General features: G+C 38.8%; 1 protein-coding gene across 1 annotated transcript; it reads right to left on the minus strand.

Annotated features, from left to right (window-relative positions):
• Positions 1–115: 115 nt before the first annotated feature.
• On the minus strand, positions 116–18,742 carry slc47a3 (solute carrier family 47 member 3). The gene is made up of 19 exons (XM_052106591.1): positions 18,737–18,742; positions 18,545–18,618; positions 14,786–14,915; positions 14,293–14,394; positions 14,110–14,178; positions 13,875–14,023; positions 12,025–12,067; positions 11,207–11,251; positions 11,030–11,127; positions 10,838–10,935; positions 5,614–5,727; positions 5,363–5,430; positions 5,174–5,282; positions 3,138–3,213; positions 2,380–2,449; positions 2,041–2,173; positions 1,866–1,960; positions 1,727–1,769; positions 116–1,383 (listed from the first exon to the last, which is right to left on the minus strand). Exons 1-19 carry the CDS (start codon positions 18,740–18,742, stop codon positions 1,169–1,171), a joined length of 1,737 nt encoding a protein of 578 aa, XP_051962551.1. The 3' UTR covers positions 116–1,168.
• Positions 18,743–18,828: the final 86 nt, after the last annotated feature.

Below are 18,828 nucleotides of genomic sequence, written 5' to 3' on the forward strand. Positions count from 1 at the left end.
AATTTGTTGATCATGGTGATGAGAATACATCTAAACAGATTATATATTGTATTAATTGGAGAGTTATAAAGAAATTAAATGGATTTAAGTAGGGCTGGAAAATTTTACGCATTCATTTCTGCATTTAAAAAATAAAAATGTTTTTCTCTTTCTGAAATTTCACTAATGTTTTTCCCCACTTACTGTTGCTAAAATTAACATATATACTGCACATCCTAAGCACAGAAACTGATTGTGTGAAGCAGTGAATTCTTATTAATTACATGCGGTGCATGTCCCGGGCATAATAAACATTGGAGCGGATTTTATGTATGTTGAATGTAGACTTCACACGCAAGTGGTCAGCCAGGTGTGGGAGATACATGCAAGCTGACGTATCTCTTAGCATCACTTAAAAACACGTACTCACTGTCATCTGAACCAGTGTCAAAAGTGATACTCAGAGAGATAAAAAACCCGAGAGATACCCAGCTTGTGCGCGATAGAAACTGAATGGCGGCCAGACAAAAAACATTTTATTGAGATTTTAAACTTCAGCAAATTAATCTTTGGTTTGTATATGTATGTATAGCATCTGATAATGCATTGGAAATGTACACTTAAGTTAATCTTCACAGTAAGTGTACATTTCCAATATACATTCAGATATTAACTGAATCTGCCCATTTGGTCCTATTTTTAAAAAATGTCAAAATGCCAGAAGTTTTTTCCAAATTTTTAATCACAGCATGTTCACTGATTTTAAGACATGTTTACATACGTGTATCAAAGATTTATACCTGTAAAAATGTGTCTAATTTAACTATATTCTTAAAGAACATTTTAAAATGTACATATTTAAATAATTAAAATAAATGTTGACTAACCATTTTTTGCATATTCTTGGAGAAAAATTATAAAGTAAACATATTATGATTATATTTTAATGTTTGTTATAATGTACGATGTACCACGATTAATTGCTGTGCGATTCATTAGTTTAAAAAATGTAATCAATTCACAGCCCTTATTAAAAGGCTTTGTACATTCAGCGGTGCACTTTTACCAGACCACACTGGAGACTTCCAACAACTGAGTTGAGAGGATTTCTCTCTGCCTGCTTAAAGGCCCTCCCTGTTTTCCCAGGTACTGAGTTTGAGTACTACAATCTTGTTGTACTATTATGATCTTAGCTGTTCAGCAACACATTAGTGATGAGTCCAGCAGCCAGTAGAGTAAGCATAGCTGCAAGAGCCAGACCCCGACGCAGCACTAAGGCCCTTAATGGCAGTGGTGCCCTCAGTGAAGTGAGTTCCACACTGGGCGGCTCCACTACAAGCCCATCCACATCTGTAGCAATGTCCTGAACATCCCTCTCAATATATCCACCATCTTCTTGTGCACCTGTCAAGAGAATGACAATATTAACAAACCTCATTAAATGTGTGTTATTTTTTTAGTTGCTTTTGTGTTTTTATTGCACTGGCAAATATGGCTTGGACTTATAGTGACTGAGACCTATCTGTGCAGATGCAGAATCATACAAAAGCACAAGTGTTCTGTTATCAATGCCATTGCAGAAATAAAACTTAGCTTAAAATTGTATTAAGCTACTAACATGACTGGAGTCTTCATCTCATGCGAGTATAATTGATTAATAATTATAATTGTATAAGTAAATTGAGTGCACCTATAAATAAGATCAGATTTTTTACAATATTGTTCCTGTCATAAAAAACAGTCTTACCATTATCTACTCGTCTTGTCTGCACACCAGCTCTGATCTGTGCCTAATAAAAATGTATTTACATCAGCAAGCTTTGATGAAGCGCACTGTCAAAGAGCTATATCAACTTTTCCATGGAAGGAAATTCCATATTTCTTACCTCTTCAGAAGCTTTCTCCCAGTTCAGTTTGAAAAGTAGAACAATGAGGAAGACTGACTGAAGTAAGACAGAAATTAACAGGCCCGTCCATAGACCTTCAGGTGGTTAGATAAATGTGTCTTAGACAGGATGAGAGTCACAATGAAACATAATAATAATAATAATAATATCTCACCAACAATTCCCAGTTTAGTGGCAAACATTAAGGATATTCCAATAGGAAAACCAACGCCATAGTATCCCACAAGGTTGCAGACTGCTCCAATCTTTTGCTTGCCTAAACCTCTCACTATATTGCCACTTGCTGCCTTAGTAGAGAGACAGGAACAGATAAAAACTTTCACTTCAAATCACATCAAGTCTCAGTTTTATGCTTGTGTGTAGAGAATGTCTGTTCAGACAGCACATAATTAAGGTTTGAACTCAAATTTCAGATCATTGTGTTGGTGTTTTCAGGTGTTTTTATATTAATGAGGATGTTGAATGCTCTAGCACAACTCTGCTAATGACTTACTGCGGCTGCATCAAGAAGATGGAAAGGCGCATACAAAACCATTACCGTGGCAACCCTCATTCTAATGTCTCTGTGAATGGAAGGTAAACAATAGGCCCAATATTAGCCCCTCTTGTTTGTCAAGATGCTGTTTTCAAGTATAGCATTTTAATGCATCAATTTTATGACCTGAAGTTTGTGCATTAAATGAGTTTGAGGCTTTAAACTATATTATTCGTTCTTAATGATATATGTTTCCGCACGGCAAATTGTTGCATAAATTGCATAATTGCATAAATTAACGTTAAAACATAAAAATGTAATTATTTAATTATACCCATCCATTGTATCCAGAAACAATGTTGAATTGAAACCTCTTTGGAGAACAAAGACCAGAAAATGTTTTAAATACTTAAATCAAGTTCATATTTAAAATAACTATATTTAAAATATACTTGAGTTTCTGTCACAACCAGTGTTGTTACTTTAAATGTATTTCTATAAAATTGTAATCAGATTACTTTTCTAATTACTTTTCTTTCTAAAACACTTTTTTGCTCAACAAATTCAAAATAATGTCTATATTTCTCTCATTGTTACACACAAGTCACACTTAGCACCTCATATTTATACAAAAATGTATAACATTACAGTAACTAATTACTTTGTAATTTGGATTACAGCCAACACTGCAAACAACATAGATTATGAGCAAGTTATTAAACATTAAAGAAAATATTTTCAAGCAAATGTGGTTGAACTGAAGGAAGGAAACTCACTTATCATTTGTGAAGATATAAGCAATGACATTCTTTGCAGAACCAATAACAGTAGCCAAAAGCATGCCAACAGCCACTGTAAATCAAAATCATAATAATTAAAAATGTTCTTGAACATTAGTATGGTTTGAAAATGTAATTTGAAAGATAAACAGTGTACAGGCACAAAAACAGACATGAAAAGTTATTTGTGTAAGAATAGTTGACGTTACACTTAAAGCAGTGTCCTGCAGTGGGACATGCTATACTTCATACATTTTTTTTTTTACATTTTCTATTATCATTCATTATTACCATACATGCAGTTTTTCTAAAATGATATTAATTGAGTGACATGGAATATTTGTACTTTTATAATGCATTTTTCACACTGTAGGACAATTTAAGTGAACACAATAGGCTAAAAAGACCTCCGTGAATTTGGCACCCCATATAATTAAATAATCACCAAAACTATTTCATTCGTTTGTGCTGATTTGTGCTGCAAAAATTTACATTTGTGCTGGTTTGGTGTTTGAGTTATTAAGCATTCTTTTTTGGGCTGTGTGATGTCACTCTCCACCCCATCTCGCTCAAATCGATTCAAACCGGTGCTGGTCGTTTGTGCTCGGTTTGTGCCGTTAAAACAAACGTTGTAACTATTTCCCTTCCTTAGATATAGCAAAAATGTTTTCGGGAGTGGTGACGACATTCTCCACCCCATGTTGTCTGAATCGCTCCAAACCAGTGTCATTTGTTTGTGCTCGATTTGTGCCATTAAAATGAACACTTTATCTATTTCCATTCCTTAGAAATAACAAATATGATTCGGAGCTGTGACGTCACTTTCCACCCCATGTCGTCCAAATCGATCCAAACCGGTGGCATTCGTTTGTGCTCGGTTTGTGCTGTTGAAAGAAACAATCTAACTAATTCCATTACAAAGAAATAACAAAAAATAACTTCAAGCTTCAAATCCAAATCACATATGCTAGGCAAAGAAAACCTATTTATGCATGTTCAGGTTGGTTTGGCTTGAAAATGTGATTTGCATGGAGAGTTTAATGGGAATTGTCACGAATGTCAAACGAATGTGAAATATAAAACTAACTTAAGCGCACTCACAAATACAGGGCATATGTCATTTGGATTTGAAGCTTGAAGTTACTGCAATGATCAAACTGTTAAAAATATTAAAAAATAAAAAACAATGACAGCAACGGTAAGAAACCTGCACCGAGCGAGCACAAACCAACGAGTCAGAAAATGAGCGCATTGGACAAGATGAGGTAAACGCATGACTGACGTCACAGATCCGGGAGATAATTTAGTTATTTCTTTGTAATGGATTTAGTTAGATTGTTTCTTTCAACAGCACAAACCGAGCACAAACGAATGCCACCGGTTTGGATCGATTTGGACGACATGAGGTGGAAAGTGACGTCACAGCTCCGGATCATATTTGTTATTTCTAAGCAATGGAAATAGATAAAGTGTTCATTTTAACGGCACAAATCGAGCACAAACAAATGACACTGGTTTGGAGCGATTTAGACAACATGGGGTGGAGAATGATGTCACCACTCCCGAAAACATTTTTGCTATATCTAAGGAAGGGAAATAGTTACAACGTTTGTTTTAACGGCACAAACCGAGCACAAACGACCAGCACCGGTTTGGATCGATTTCAGCGAAATGGGGTGGAGCGTGACATCACACAGCCCAAAAAAGTATGCTTAATATCTCAAACACCAAACCAGCACAAACGTTAATTTTTGCGGCACAAATCAGCACAAACTAATGTAATAGTTTTGGTGATTATTTAATTATATGGGGTGCCAACTGCACAGAGGTGCTAAAAACAGATGTGGTGAAAAACTGAAAAGAAATTGCGACCAGTTATAACATGTTAAATATACACTTTGCTTTATACAAAGGCCTATATATAAATTTTAACCTAAAATCTTGATGTTGAATATGTCCATGCTGTCTATTACCTGTAAACAGAACATAAAATACAGAAAAAAATACATGTTTTGTGTTATTTCAAAGTTTACCTGCACAAACCATTGAGAGTTTGGCAGATAGCTTGGCTTGGGCAACATTTCCAGCTCCCATGGCGATCCCCACTCTCACACAGCCTGCTACACTAAAGCCTAAAGGAAACTGAACACAGACCACTCGCTTAAAGTGTCACATACAATCCTATAACAGAATGCATTCACACAAATGAGTAAATACAGTACCATGAATGCAATATTTGCCAGTCCAAACACAACTGACTGAGCTCCAAGCTCCACTTCACTAATCAGCCCTGCCATTAAAATAATAAAGAAGGTCAGGAATGGCATTTACATTCTACTATGAATTGTAAGTATTAGAGAAAAAAAAACAAAAGCCCAAAAATCAAATAACTAATACTAATACAAATGACTAGACATGCTCTAAATCTAATATTTGTTGTATCAGTAACAATTTGACAAGTATGCATTCTAACCTGACAGGAGTCCTCCAATCTCATAGGTCCACCACTCTGCACAAAGCATGAGCATGCTTGGAATGGCAAGGTGGATGAATGATTTCCAGTCCTGCAAACAGTCCATCGACCAACCTATAAAGCAACAAAGGAGGGTTTTAATACACCTATTAATTGGATGGTAATAATCCATTCTTTAGCAGCAGAAAACGTCTAGGTTACGGATGTTTCCTGATGGAGGGAACTTCAACGTTGTGTCGAAGAAGCGACACTAGGGGTCTCTCTTGAGAGCCTTTTGCATCTCTGATCTATAAGAAAAGGCCAATGAGAAATTGGCAAATAGAATTTGCATGTCCTGCCCCCAGACATACGGGTATAAAGGGAGGAAAATGCATCTGTTTCATTCAAGATTTTTCTGAGGAGCCGACAATGAGGTTTGGCCGCAACAGTGGCTCGGTTCAGCGATGTGGCAGGGAGGACACAACGTCTCGTTCCCTCCATCAAGGAACGGAGGTTACATCCGTAACCTAGACGATCCCCGTCTGTCGCTCACTTCAACGTTGTGTCAAAGAAGCAACACTAGGGGTCGAATTGAAATCACGCCATGCGCTGAGCCGTGTACGTGCACTGCTGACACAGGAGCGAGCAGGTATTTTACGTGCCAAAGCGACCAGCTGTGCCAGGCTGCATGTACCCTTCCCCAATGCCCCATAAAATCATCAAAGCTTTCTGGTTCTTTACCCCCGACAGGGGGGAACAAGGCGAAATGTTTCTTGCATAGAGTTAAAGCGGCTGGGTCCATCTTAACACTATCAAAAGCACTCGGGGAAGGCGATCTTTCCCAGTTTTCCTATTCTTTCAGGGGGGAAAGATGCTGTGGAGACCACACCTGCCCAGACTGGGGGAGGTAAAGAGTGGTGAAATACATCACATGGGCTTTTAGGTCACATGTGGAGAATGGCGCGGTGGTAGATCCTACCTCATTGGAAGGGAGGAGTTGCTACAAACACGGCAACCGGGGTTCCGTGAGGACTGCCCAAGGGAGATGAGAGTCCGCTCGCAAGGGGACCGTACCACGGAAAATACGCACAGGGGGAAAAGTCCACGTGTTCCAGTACAGGGTAAATTGAGATACCGCATTGGTCTTGGTTGGTGAATTCCTCCACTGAATTTGCAGACCCTAGAGGGCTAGGGAAGAGTCATCCAGGGAGCCGAGTTCATGGGATCTCCTGGGGTAAAGGCGCACTGTATTACTACCTCAACGGAGGGAAAGGGTGCTATGTGCAAGCGGTCCACCCGGTCAGTTTGTCAGCATGTACTGAGTTCTACCGGCTCGGACCTGAGAAAACACAGGATGAAACCGACTCAACCTTGAGATTGTAAAATCTTGCAAAGGTATTGGGTGTTGCCCAACCCGCTGCTCTGCATATGTCTGATAGAGAGGTGCACATGGCCAGTGCCCATGAGGACACAACACTTCTTGTTGAGTGTGCTCGGACCCGCGGGGGGGTGGGGGGGGGGGCATTGCTTGGGTGCGATAGGCCAACGTAAAGGGGTCCACTACCCAGTGGGAACGCTTCTGTTTGGAGACAGCATTCCCTTTCCGCTGTCCACCAAAGCAGACAAAGAGCTGCTCAGAACATTTAAAGCTCTGCATGCAGTCCAAGTAGATACGCAAAGCACGTACCGGACACAGCAACGAAGGGGCTGGGCCTGCCTCCTCCTGGGGCAGCGCTTGCAGGTTCACTACCTGGTCCCTGAAGGGAGTGGTGGGAACCTTGGGCACGTAGCCCGGTCGCGGTCTTAGGATCACGTGAGTGTCGCTCCAGGCAGGTGTCGCTGACAGAGAATGCTTGCAGGTCCCCGACCCTCTTGATGGAAGCGAGCGTGATCTTTAAGGAGAGGGCCCTGAGTCCGACTGATTCTAGTGGCTCGAAAGAATGAAAGCACTGACCTAACTGCGCACATCTTTGGGTCTTCAGCCCGGGAAGAACACAAATTTGCGAACAAGCGTCACTTCAGGGCGTAAAGTTGCCTGGTAGAAGGGGCTCTGACTTGGTTGATCATGTCTACGACAGCAGGTGGGGCTTGGTTGATCATGTCTATGACAGCAGGTGGTAGATAAGCTAAATCTTCCGCATCCCGTTCAAGGGCCAGACGTGGAGGTTCCAGAGGTCTGGGTGCGGATGCCAGAGTGTGCCCCGTCCCTGAGAAAGAAGGTCCTTCTTCAGGGGGATTTGCCAGGGAGGGGCTGTCGCGAGGAGTACGAGATCCGAGAACCAAGTCCGATTGGGCCAATAGGGAGCCACTCAAATTACTTGTTCCCCGTCCTCCCTGACCTTGCACAGCACCTGTGCAAGCAGGCTCACTGGGGGAAATTTGGAGGTGTCTGTAGTGACCAGGACGCGTCGGGACACCTGCTGCAAGGGGACTCCTGTCCGTAGAAAGCAGAGGTCTGTCCAGGGTTTGAAAGTTTGGCGGCAGGTGGGGGTGATGAACATACAGTGCGTGCCGCGGCGCCATGCTCGTCTTGGGACTCGAGTCTGGAGCCAGTGCTGAAGCGGTCTCATATGCATCAACCCCAGCGGCGTGACAGCCGTGGAGGATGCCATATGCCCCAGGAGCCTCTGGAAATGTTTTAAGGGGACCGCGGTGCCCGGCCTGAACGTGGTGAGATATTTCAGCACTGACTGCACGCGCTCGTTGGTGAGACGCGCTAACATTGAGACAGAGTCTAACTCCATGCCGAGAAAAGAGATGCTCTGAACCGGGGTGAGCTTGCTCTTTTCCCAGTTGACCTGAAGCCCTAAACGTCTGAGGTGCCTGAGCACCTGGTCCCTGTGGGCGCATAGTAACTCTCGGGAGTGGGCCAGAATGAGCCAGTCGTCTAAGTAGTTGAGAATGCGGATGCCTGCTTCCCGAAGCGGGGCAAGGGCTGCCTCAGCGACCTTCGTGAAGACGTGAGGGGACAGGGACATGCCGAAGGGGAGGACCTTGTACTGATACGCCTGGTCGTCGAATGTGAACCATAGAAAGGGTCGATGTCGAGGCAATATTGAGACGTGGAAGTACGCGTCCTTCAGGTGTACCGCTGCAAACCAGTCTAGATGTCGGACGCAAGTTAAAATGTATCTTTGCGTGAGCATTTTGAACGGGAGTTTCTGCAATGTCCGGTTGAAAACTCACAAGTACAAGATCGGTTGTAAGCCACCGCCTTCCTTGGGTACGATGAGGTAAGTGCTGTAGAAACCCTTCTTCATCTCGGTTGGAGGGACAGGCCCTATCGCGTTCTTGAGTAAGAGAGTATCGATTTCCGGGCTATCAAACTGAATTGCATAACCGAGTCGAATGGTCCTGGCCAGCCAGCGTGACGGATTGGGAAGCGAGAGCCACGCGTCAAAGCTCCGTGATATAGGCACTAAGGGTACGATTATTTTTGACGTACCCAGTGGGGCTTCGCAGCGGGGCGGAGTAGGTCATGACAGAAGGGGAATCTAAAGTATTTTGATTACATTATTCAAGGCCGTAATGTCTTGATCATTGGGGGGGGGACCAAATCATTTTGGGTGTGGGGGGTCGCAGGTGTTGAGGTCATAAATACAATGGTCCTCTAAAATAGTAAAGGTGCTAAATGCAATAATTTTCTGAATAAAAACTTTAAATGCAATAAAGGCCCAAAATGTTATAACTTTTGGTTTTAAGTTCACACAATACAAGACAAACACTGTGTCTGCAGTGCTAGAAATGTACCTGTTTCACTCAGCTTTTCTTTCTGTTTTGTGCTGTTTCAAAGAAAAGATGCATATAATTTGTATTTCTTTGCATCACTGATGTATCTGTAAAATGTCATGACTGTGTCAGCATGGCATGTCACAAAATTATTTACTGCCCTCAAGTTGTGTTTTTTCCCCATGAGAGTCTTAACAAAATCTTTTCTTCAAGAATCCTAACAATAATTATTTTCCATACAAAAACAGATCATATTGAACAAGTGACAGCATATGGGTTTTGAACAATGAGTGATTAAAAGTACATTTTCAATTTTTAGGTGAACTACTCCTGACAAGGACATACTAAAATAAAGAATGGTCTCTTTTAAAAGAGGACACTTAGGAGATGCTGTACAAAATTCTGAATTAATTAAAGACATTTATTAAAGATAATTTAGAAAATCTTACATTTATTGTAAATTATCACCTAATAATATTTACATTAAAAATATATTACACTGTCTTTGCCACAACCTAAACACTCAATGCCAGAAGTCACAGGTCTTATGTTCTAGTTCTAATATAAGCATGATAACACTATACTTTGTGTTTTATAGATCATTATCTAAGACAAAGTCAAGTGAATTTTCTAAAAAGCTACTTCAAAAGCTTGCAGGTAACCACATTCATTCAATACCTTTACATTATACACACATTCACTCTTTGCCTTAAGCCTGATATGCTGAAAACTACTCTGTTAATGTTTTCACGTTCACAATTATGAATGACATATGAATCATGTACTCTAATGACATATTGTCAATTGAAAATGGCAAATTTAGCCAAACGGTGAATATAGTTTGCACCCTTGGAAATTACTGTCAGTCGGTACAACATTTCAATCATAAAACAGTAGTAGTAGTAGAAGTAAATCTTTATTTGTCCCTTTACAAGGCAATTTAAGTAGCTTCGACCTCACAAACATACAAATTTTTAACAAAAAACAGAAAACAGCAAAACATCACAAAACCTTACGAAAAAACATCACAAACCCCGGGCATTTATAATAATTTTCATATAGCTACTATTTAAAATTTACGGTACCTTTTATCTTTGTTTCAAATAAGCATTTACACTCATAACTGCGTTTGAAACAAAAGACCTAGAAGCTTTAACGGTCCTCCACTTGGGTACTCTATATCGCTTTCCTGAGGGAAGCAATTCAAATTCTAAAAACAAAATGTGGGATGTATCCTCTAGGATAGTCAAAGACTTCCTGAGAACATTTCTCTCACACAAAGTGGGCAAACATTGAATGTTTAGTTACAATCTGGCCATCTCTGATTATTGGAGGGGACTTGCCCCACTCAATGTATATTGTGGTTATGGCCCTGGCGTTACTGACCTTGAGTAATCTAACGAAATACAAATTACATTTTAGAGCAAGTATTCTGTAATATGTAGTGGAATACATTTAAAAACAAGCCTCCAAATCCTGCACACAACAGAGTTTTTCATTATTTCAGTGAACTCACCCGCCCAAGTGTCCTTATGGAGACCTTTCCATCTGACATAGACAAACAGCAGGATTGCCAAAGCATACTGTGAGATGGTGTTGGCAACTGCTGATCCACTGTGGATGAAATGGTCATCAGTCATAAACTGCTACATTATTCCCACATTACTTTCTTTCATGTTGTTCAACAGCAAATGGCATTGAAACTCACGCAACACCAACATCCAGGACAAACAGGAGAATATAGTTGATTAAAGCATTAAGGACATTTGCCAGTACTCCAGTAATGACCAGAGGCCAAATTATTCCCTGAAAGAAGAGATTTCATTAAGTTTCAGATTCATGTTTTCTCAGAGTATGCTGTCACATTTGAATGTTTTTCTCATACCTGATTCTGTAGATATTTTACTTCCATAATGTACATAAATGAAGCCTATGAAACAGAAATAACATGGTGTTATTTTTCTACAGTGTAAGCCAAAATGCTTTAAATTATAGGTAGACCAATTAATCGGTTTTAACGATCATTAATCTGTGCTGATAGTGTTATTTTGAAACTAGAGTATAACAGCAGCCTCAAGAGGTGAAATACAAACAATCACTTACACCTAGTGGGGATTTTTTTTTCCTAAATCTGTCATCACTGATAATATTCATCCATATTTCTATAATGCATATTTTGTTATTTTTATTAGTTAATCAAGTGTTCTAAATTAGGTAGAAAATGTGACTATAAGGAAACGTGCCCCATCAGCAGTTCATATTTTGTTAATAATAATAAACCCTATTCAAAATCATCTGGTAAACACTTACATATAGAGCACTGAAATAGAGCCAGATCTCGGTCATTTCAAAAATAAAGAATCCCTGGTTTATTTCAGGCTTGTTTATAAATGTATTTGGGATTTTCTTCATTTTGGACTCTTGTAGCCTCTATGTCTTTTAATCGATTTTAAAAAACTTTCTGCCGATTAATCTTTATCTGCCTTTATTCACCACCATAGTTATCAGTATCGGCAAAATCCACTATCGGTCGACCTCTACTTTAAATGATGTCGCTGGTGTTAAGAAATTGTCAGTCAATAGTCAAAAGTCTTCCCTTAGGCATTCGGTAAAACTGAGCACAAAAAAAAACCAAGAGAAACACACCTACTGTGTATTGAAGTAGGGCCACTTGTGTTCTAATGTGTATATGGAAGTACATACCGGAAGACCAGGCAAAAAAAATTTCACATAGAGCTGAGATATCCTGAAAAAGAAGAACACAGTTCTGAAGTTATATACCACCTTTGTATGACTAGCAATAGCTGTCCCTGTTTTATTTTTTATTATTAACAATTTTTATTGATTTCAATTAACAAATTAAATAAACATAACATTAGAATGAATAATTCTGTGTAGGTATGGCATAGATCTATTAGGGTCGGAGACAAATAATAAAATATTATCTGTTTTATTAATTATCCATTTGTCATACTTGAGTAAAAGTAAAGTTACCTTCATGGAAATTGACTCAAGTAAAAGTATTAAAGTAACTGATATTGAATTTACTTAAGTATCAAAAGTACAGGTAAATTGCATAAATTACAGAACAGTTCATTAAACCCATGGCAACTTATTTCATTGTTGGTGCTCATCATTTACTCACCCTCATGCCATCCCAGATGTGTATGACTTTCTTTCATTAGCAGAACGCAAACAAATATTTTAGAAGAACATTTCAGCACTATAGGTCAATTCAATGCAAGCGAATGGTGGCCAGACATTTCAAGCAACAAAAAGCACATTAAGGGAGCATAAAGTTATCCATACTACTACAGTGGTTAAATCCATGTCTGAGATTCGGTGATCAATATCTCCTCGATGTCCCACGCTCGAGGCTAAAGCGAAGAGGAGGGAGAGCATTTTTGGTTGTGGGTCCTATTTTATGGAACAGTTTGCCTATAAGTATCAGATTGTCACCTTCATTATCCCTGATCTGCATGCCGTTTTGCACATACTGCTGTTATTTATTTATTTTGTTTAAGCGTTTCAGCTGCAAAAGTAATGAAAGGGTCTGGAGAAATTTATCGGAGTAAAAGTATACATTTTCTCATCAAAATGTACTAAAGTGAAAGTAAAAGTCCAAAGAATATTTATCCTCAATAAAGTAAAATATAAAAAAAACTGTACTTTATTACAGTAACAAAGTATTTGAACTTAATTACTATACCGCCACCACCCCTGGAAAATCATCCTCCTTTCTTATCGCAGCTGCTACAGATAATTTTGATGTCAGAAATGCTGATTGCGGAAATCTCAATGCTTTCCTCTCTCCTCAAATAGGAACCTGGGTTTCCAGTTTCATAGACAGCTGAAATTTGACAAACATATTAGTGCTGTCATAGGTTCCAGTTTCTTTCAGCTACGTGTACTTTCTAAAGTTAAACCCTTTTTTTCAGAGAAAATGTTAGAGATAGCAGTTCATGCTTTCATCACTTCTCGTCTGGATTACTGTAATTCTCCCTAATGTGGAATTTCCAAATCTCTTATTGCTCGACTTCAATTAGTTCAAAATGCACGAAGGTGGAACGAATTACACATTTGTTATTACAGTAATTATACAGTTATTTGTACTTAGTTACTATACTGCCACCACCCCTGGAAAATCATCCTCCTTTCTTATCGTGGCTGCTAATTGTTTCAGGGCAAGATAAAACAAAAATGGGGAAAGAGGGTAACCCTGCCGGGTGCCCCTATCCAGAGTAAAATAATCTGAAATGAATCCATTCGTTTGATCGGGTGTTAATAAAGTAATCCCATTCTACCATATCAAACGCCTTTTCAGGTTCAAGTGAGATGGCAGCGACTGGAGTCTGATCATTCGCCACTGACCACATGATATTGATGAGACGCCTAATGTTATCAGAAGAGCTACAGCCCCGAATAAACCCCTCCTGATCTATATGTATAAGAGATGTCATAACTTTACTTAATCGGTTAGCCAAAAATATTTTACAATATTTTAACACAGTCCCTGTTTTATTAACACATTCTTTGCATAGTTCATACTGTACCTGGCAACCTCTGGCCTTTGCCCCATAACAAGTAGCAATGACTCTGTGTTGATAAGAAGGGCGCAGCATGGTAAACAAGAAAGTAGAAGAATTAGAATTCCTCTCTGTGTTATAACACCAACTTGACAGAAGTTATTCCCTCCAAAAGCCTGCAAGGACAGATCAACAGTCTAAGAGGCAGATATCGTATTTGTATTTGTTTGTGTGTGAAGGAACAGAGTAATGCAGCCTGTACCTGAGAAACGAGTGTGTCACAAGCAGCGGCCAAGCCGTGGCCGATACCAATACCCATAACATTGATGACCTGTTGGTGAAAACACAAGGTAGCTTTACTAGCATACAATATCAATTTCAAAATATGTCAAATATAAACTTCATATTTATTATTGAGAAAAATATATAGTTGTAGGTCACTCACAGCTGTGGCAAGAGTCACACCATCAAGCTCTACTCTCCCCAAGTGCCCACAGAACACAGTGCTTACAAAACTTATTAAATAATCCGAAAGACAGGACAAAAACTAGAGAACAATAAACAGAGATGTGGAAATTCGATCAAGTTACACACAGCGTCGTTCACACTGAACACGTTTTAGCATCCGTCTGCGCTATATTTCAATAGTTTTTCTATGTACACACTTAAGTGTCAACTTTAAAAAATAATGTCAACTTTTAAAAAGGCGTTGGGAGACACCAGTTCTGGGATGTTGTGCCGCGTCTTGCTTTTATGGCGCAAGAATGCGTTCGGTTTGAACGGCCCCTAGGATGGTAAATTGTCAAATGTATTTTACAGAACAGAATGGTTAAAAAAATTATGATAAAATATTGGCAACATTGATCCGTTCATTGATTCAACCATACACTTTAAGGCCATTCAGATTCAAAAGCAAACCATAAAGAAGGGCCGCTTACCACAGGCAGAGCTAAAGAGCACAATTGGACAAATTCACTTTTGTAGTCCACAGGTAAAAAACTTCTCAAAAAGCTCACACATTCTTGACATCTGGAGGGATCACGTAGTTTGTTACGTAAAGTATAGAATCTGGGGACAACAATCGTACAAAGATATCATCAGCACAATTAGGTTAAAGAGTATATATATAACAATACAATACGGGCATAAAACACTATACTCACTTTAGAATCTTAAGAATTATATGTCCGAGAATGCTCCGATGTGCTTTCTTTGCCTAGACTACCCTATGTAAGGGACCATCTAAAAATTCCAACAATTATGCTAAAACATAGGCGATATCCAAGCATTCAATCAATTGAATTATGCCTTTTAAATAGGCCATTTATGAGGTTATACATAAAAATAATAATTATTATTATTATTATTAGTAAGTCGGATTATAGGCACAAGGTGGCGGCAGTCACACCTCAAACATGAATTTTGAAGCTGTATTGAGTTGTTTTTAAAAAAAAACACATGTGGCTTAAAAATTCACGTTTGAGGTGTGAAAGTCTGTATTCTATGTTGTAGAACAAAATGTCTATGTATTGTCAAGAAAGGTTTAGCACAGACCTTATTTTACTAATAAGTTCAAAAACTCATAGGAAAATCCAGAGGGAACCCATGGCGAATTAGACAGCTGATCTTGTGAGTTTCAGTGTTTGTTTGTTTTTTTTCCTAAAATAATTGAATCTTGTATCTATACACGGAAATAGACATGCTGGCTAAATTTCTTACCCATCACACTGGCAGCCTACTACAACTTTTAGAATAGTTATTGCCACATTAATAACAGTGTTTATGTTAGAACGGGCAAGTCAACTGAATAAACGCTTCGATGCCACCGACGTTGTAGCGCAGTGGGTGGACATTTTAGACGGTTCCTTACGCACCGATTATTTTAATATTATCGAAACTAAAACTTTACCCTGCTCTTCAAGAAAGGAGTTCAGATGGGAGTACAGAAGTTCACTTCTTATCAGTGAACATAGCCTAAAGTTAATTGCTATACATATAGTTCAGTGCGCAAGAAGTGTATTTCAGTCCTACTACTCTCCCTGATGACTCATTATGCTGTTCAGTTATGGGAATCATTATCAGTCTGATAGCAGTATGAGACAACCAGAGGTGCTCACATGCCAGAAATATAGCACAGAAACCCATGAAAAAAGTTCCTTTCTGGTGTTTGTTGTCACTGTGATTGTAAATTTTGAATTCTGTGACTTCTTCAGACAGATTAATTATTGGCACTAAATAAAGTCTCTTGTCGCCAATTGGTGGCGCTATTTGTCTTAAAATTGTATCAGGTTGAAACTTGGTCACTGCATGCAGTTGTATCTGATCAGCAGTTACTAGTTAGCGGTTCGCGCTTCAGAGGATAGTCACATCAAAGAGGGTGCAAAAAATAGATTCTTAAAATTGTGTGTAGCCTATTTTTGTAACTCAAGTGACTCAAGTATATCACATTCAACCAAAACTCTTAAAAAGATTCAGGAGGGACAGACGGTCATGGACAGATTCATAGACAAAATGTTTTATTATTTAAGCAAAGGTACTAAAAGGCCTGCTATGTTGTGAATATAGTCACAGCAGATGGACATTGTTAGGCATAATGCTAAGCAGAGTCTAGCGTGCATTGTTGCTTTTTTAAAACGGTTACCAAATAATAAAATATTAAGGACACAAATGTCTATTAATAATGTTATGTTTGTCATTTAAATAATAAAATGCCAACTTTACATTAGAAGTTATATGCTGCGTTTACGTTGTCTTGGAATTACTGTAGCAACTTCACAATTCTACTCAGGGATTTTCACTCTTCAATCTCGGAAGTTATTGTTTACATGGCAACACTCAATGCCAGAGGAGCTTTGTTGTTGATAACAGCATAATATATATCACTACATTAATCCAATAATTCACTTCTACTGTATCCACCTTTTCCTGAGGGTCTTACTGGGGAAACGAATGTGAGTGGGACTTCCGCCTGAAGACTTATGGCATTCCCTAGCTCTGGCTGCAATAATTTTAGACCCTGTTTTTTTACAGCTAGTAATATGACGTGTTTTGGATGATCCGATCGCAAGTGGTAAATATAGTTGTAAACTGGGTGCTAAATGTTTTGTGATTGGATCACAAAAACACATACAGTGGTAGTCAAAAACCACATTGTATTTAAGGTTTAAAATGCGAAGCACTACCTCTCACCAGTCAATCATACATGTAATCATACATGCTCTCCTCAAAATCCTAACACCGCAGCGAAAGAATGAATGTACGAATACTGCAAAAAAAGCTGTGTTAACTTGACAAAGGAAGTAACGCCCACATTTCGCGCAAAGCATCAGGGGAAGTAGAAAAAAAGTGGATATGTTCTTGCAAAATGTCTAAGAACAAACAGAGCACTCCAAGTTACAAAGGCATAATAAAAGGCATATCAAACAAAAATATGTTTTCAATATCTTTAACCATTGAGACCGATGCAATATTGGTCTTGCTACATGATGTCACAACTGTCAAGTCGGAGCTTTCATAGAATTCATAGAATCTTGCAATTATGGTAATTACGACAGGATGTAAATGCACCAATAATCCCTGACAGTAAACAATTAACAGAACATTGCACAAAATAACTATCAGTTTTGGGTGCTGTGGAGTAATAATAATAAGCTATTTAAAGAGGTCATATTTGTGGTTAATCATGAATAAAGCACCAATATTGACCAGTCAGCATCCAGGAATGAAGCTGTCTGTTTATATATATGGTATAGCACATTTACATTTACATTTATGCATTTGGCAGACGCTTTTTTTATCCAAAGCGACTTAAAGGACACAATGGTGGTAACTGTGGGGATCAAATCCACGACCTTCTGATTAACAGTAATAGTGTATTAAAGTGTACTTCTTTCCATCACTAATGACAACTAATTTACAATTATTTGGCCCCTTGTCGAAAACATCACTTTCCAGAAAAGAAAAAGTTTACCATATTCACTTGGTTCAACAGAAGGTCTCAGACTAAAATGCTGTAAGTCGCAATCCAAGCAAAAACGGATTCCTTACTTACTTTTCTTTTGGGCTCTTATATGTTTACCGCCAAATTGGAGGCTGAGCTATACATGCTCATGGTTCAAATGTATAATGAGTGGGTATTAGAGATGCAGAAAAGCAAAAAGGGCACAGTAATTATATCTGTTCCTTCCCTCAAAAATCTAAGATCATAGGGATCACAGTGTCAATGCACGCCCAACTGCTTGTTAGCCATCTCACGATTTAATTTCTTAAAAAAGAAAGAATGCCATTTTGTGGTGGTATGAAGGTTTTGTTTTGGGGTTTTTTGAGAGTATATTTCTGTAATTCAATTTTATTACTTTGTTTCATGCCAAAAAGTTTTGGCTGTGTATTCTGTATGTCATTTTAAGTGTAATTTGTTTGGCACAGTTCCATCTTTCTACATGCTGGGGCCCATTTGGCCTTTTGAATGCAGACGATCTAAACCTAACCAAAATTGCAACATTTCTCTGTAGCTATTGCCACATTTGTGAGAAATTGTCATGAGGTTTCAACTTGATCATACCTCAGCAGTTGAGGATTATTTTGCACTATGAGGTTGCAATGTGGCCAATTGACTAGAGGCTATAAAGACATGGTTGTAAAGCCTGTTCTTTTGTCTCCACAAGGCCATGAGCTATCATTAATCCAGTGCTTCTAACCTCTGCAGGTTTATGAAGTCATCAGGTGGGATTGCAATGATGCAGTTTTGTCTCACCTTCGGATTTAGCTTGACCTTAGAGTGCGCAATCAAACACTAATGGTGTGTGCCCAAAAACTCTTTAATTAAAGCAGTAGTTCACCCAAAAATGACAATTGTATTATCATTTACTCACTCTTATGTTGTTCCAAACCTCCATTACTTACTGTGTTTCGTAGAACAATATAGGATAAGCAGAATGTGTGAGCTGTTCTCTTCCATACAATTGAAGTAGATGGGAAAAGT

Source organism: Xyrauchen texanus, chromosome 36 (assembly GCF_025860055.1).
Source record: "Xyrauchen texanus isolate HMW12.3.18 chromosome 36, RBS_HiC_50CHRs, whole genome shotgun sequence".
In the NCBI taxonomy this organism is placed as follows: Eukaryota; Metazoa; Chordata; class Actinopteri; order Cypriniformes; family Catostomidae; genus Xyrauchen; species Xyrauchen texanus.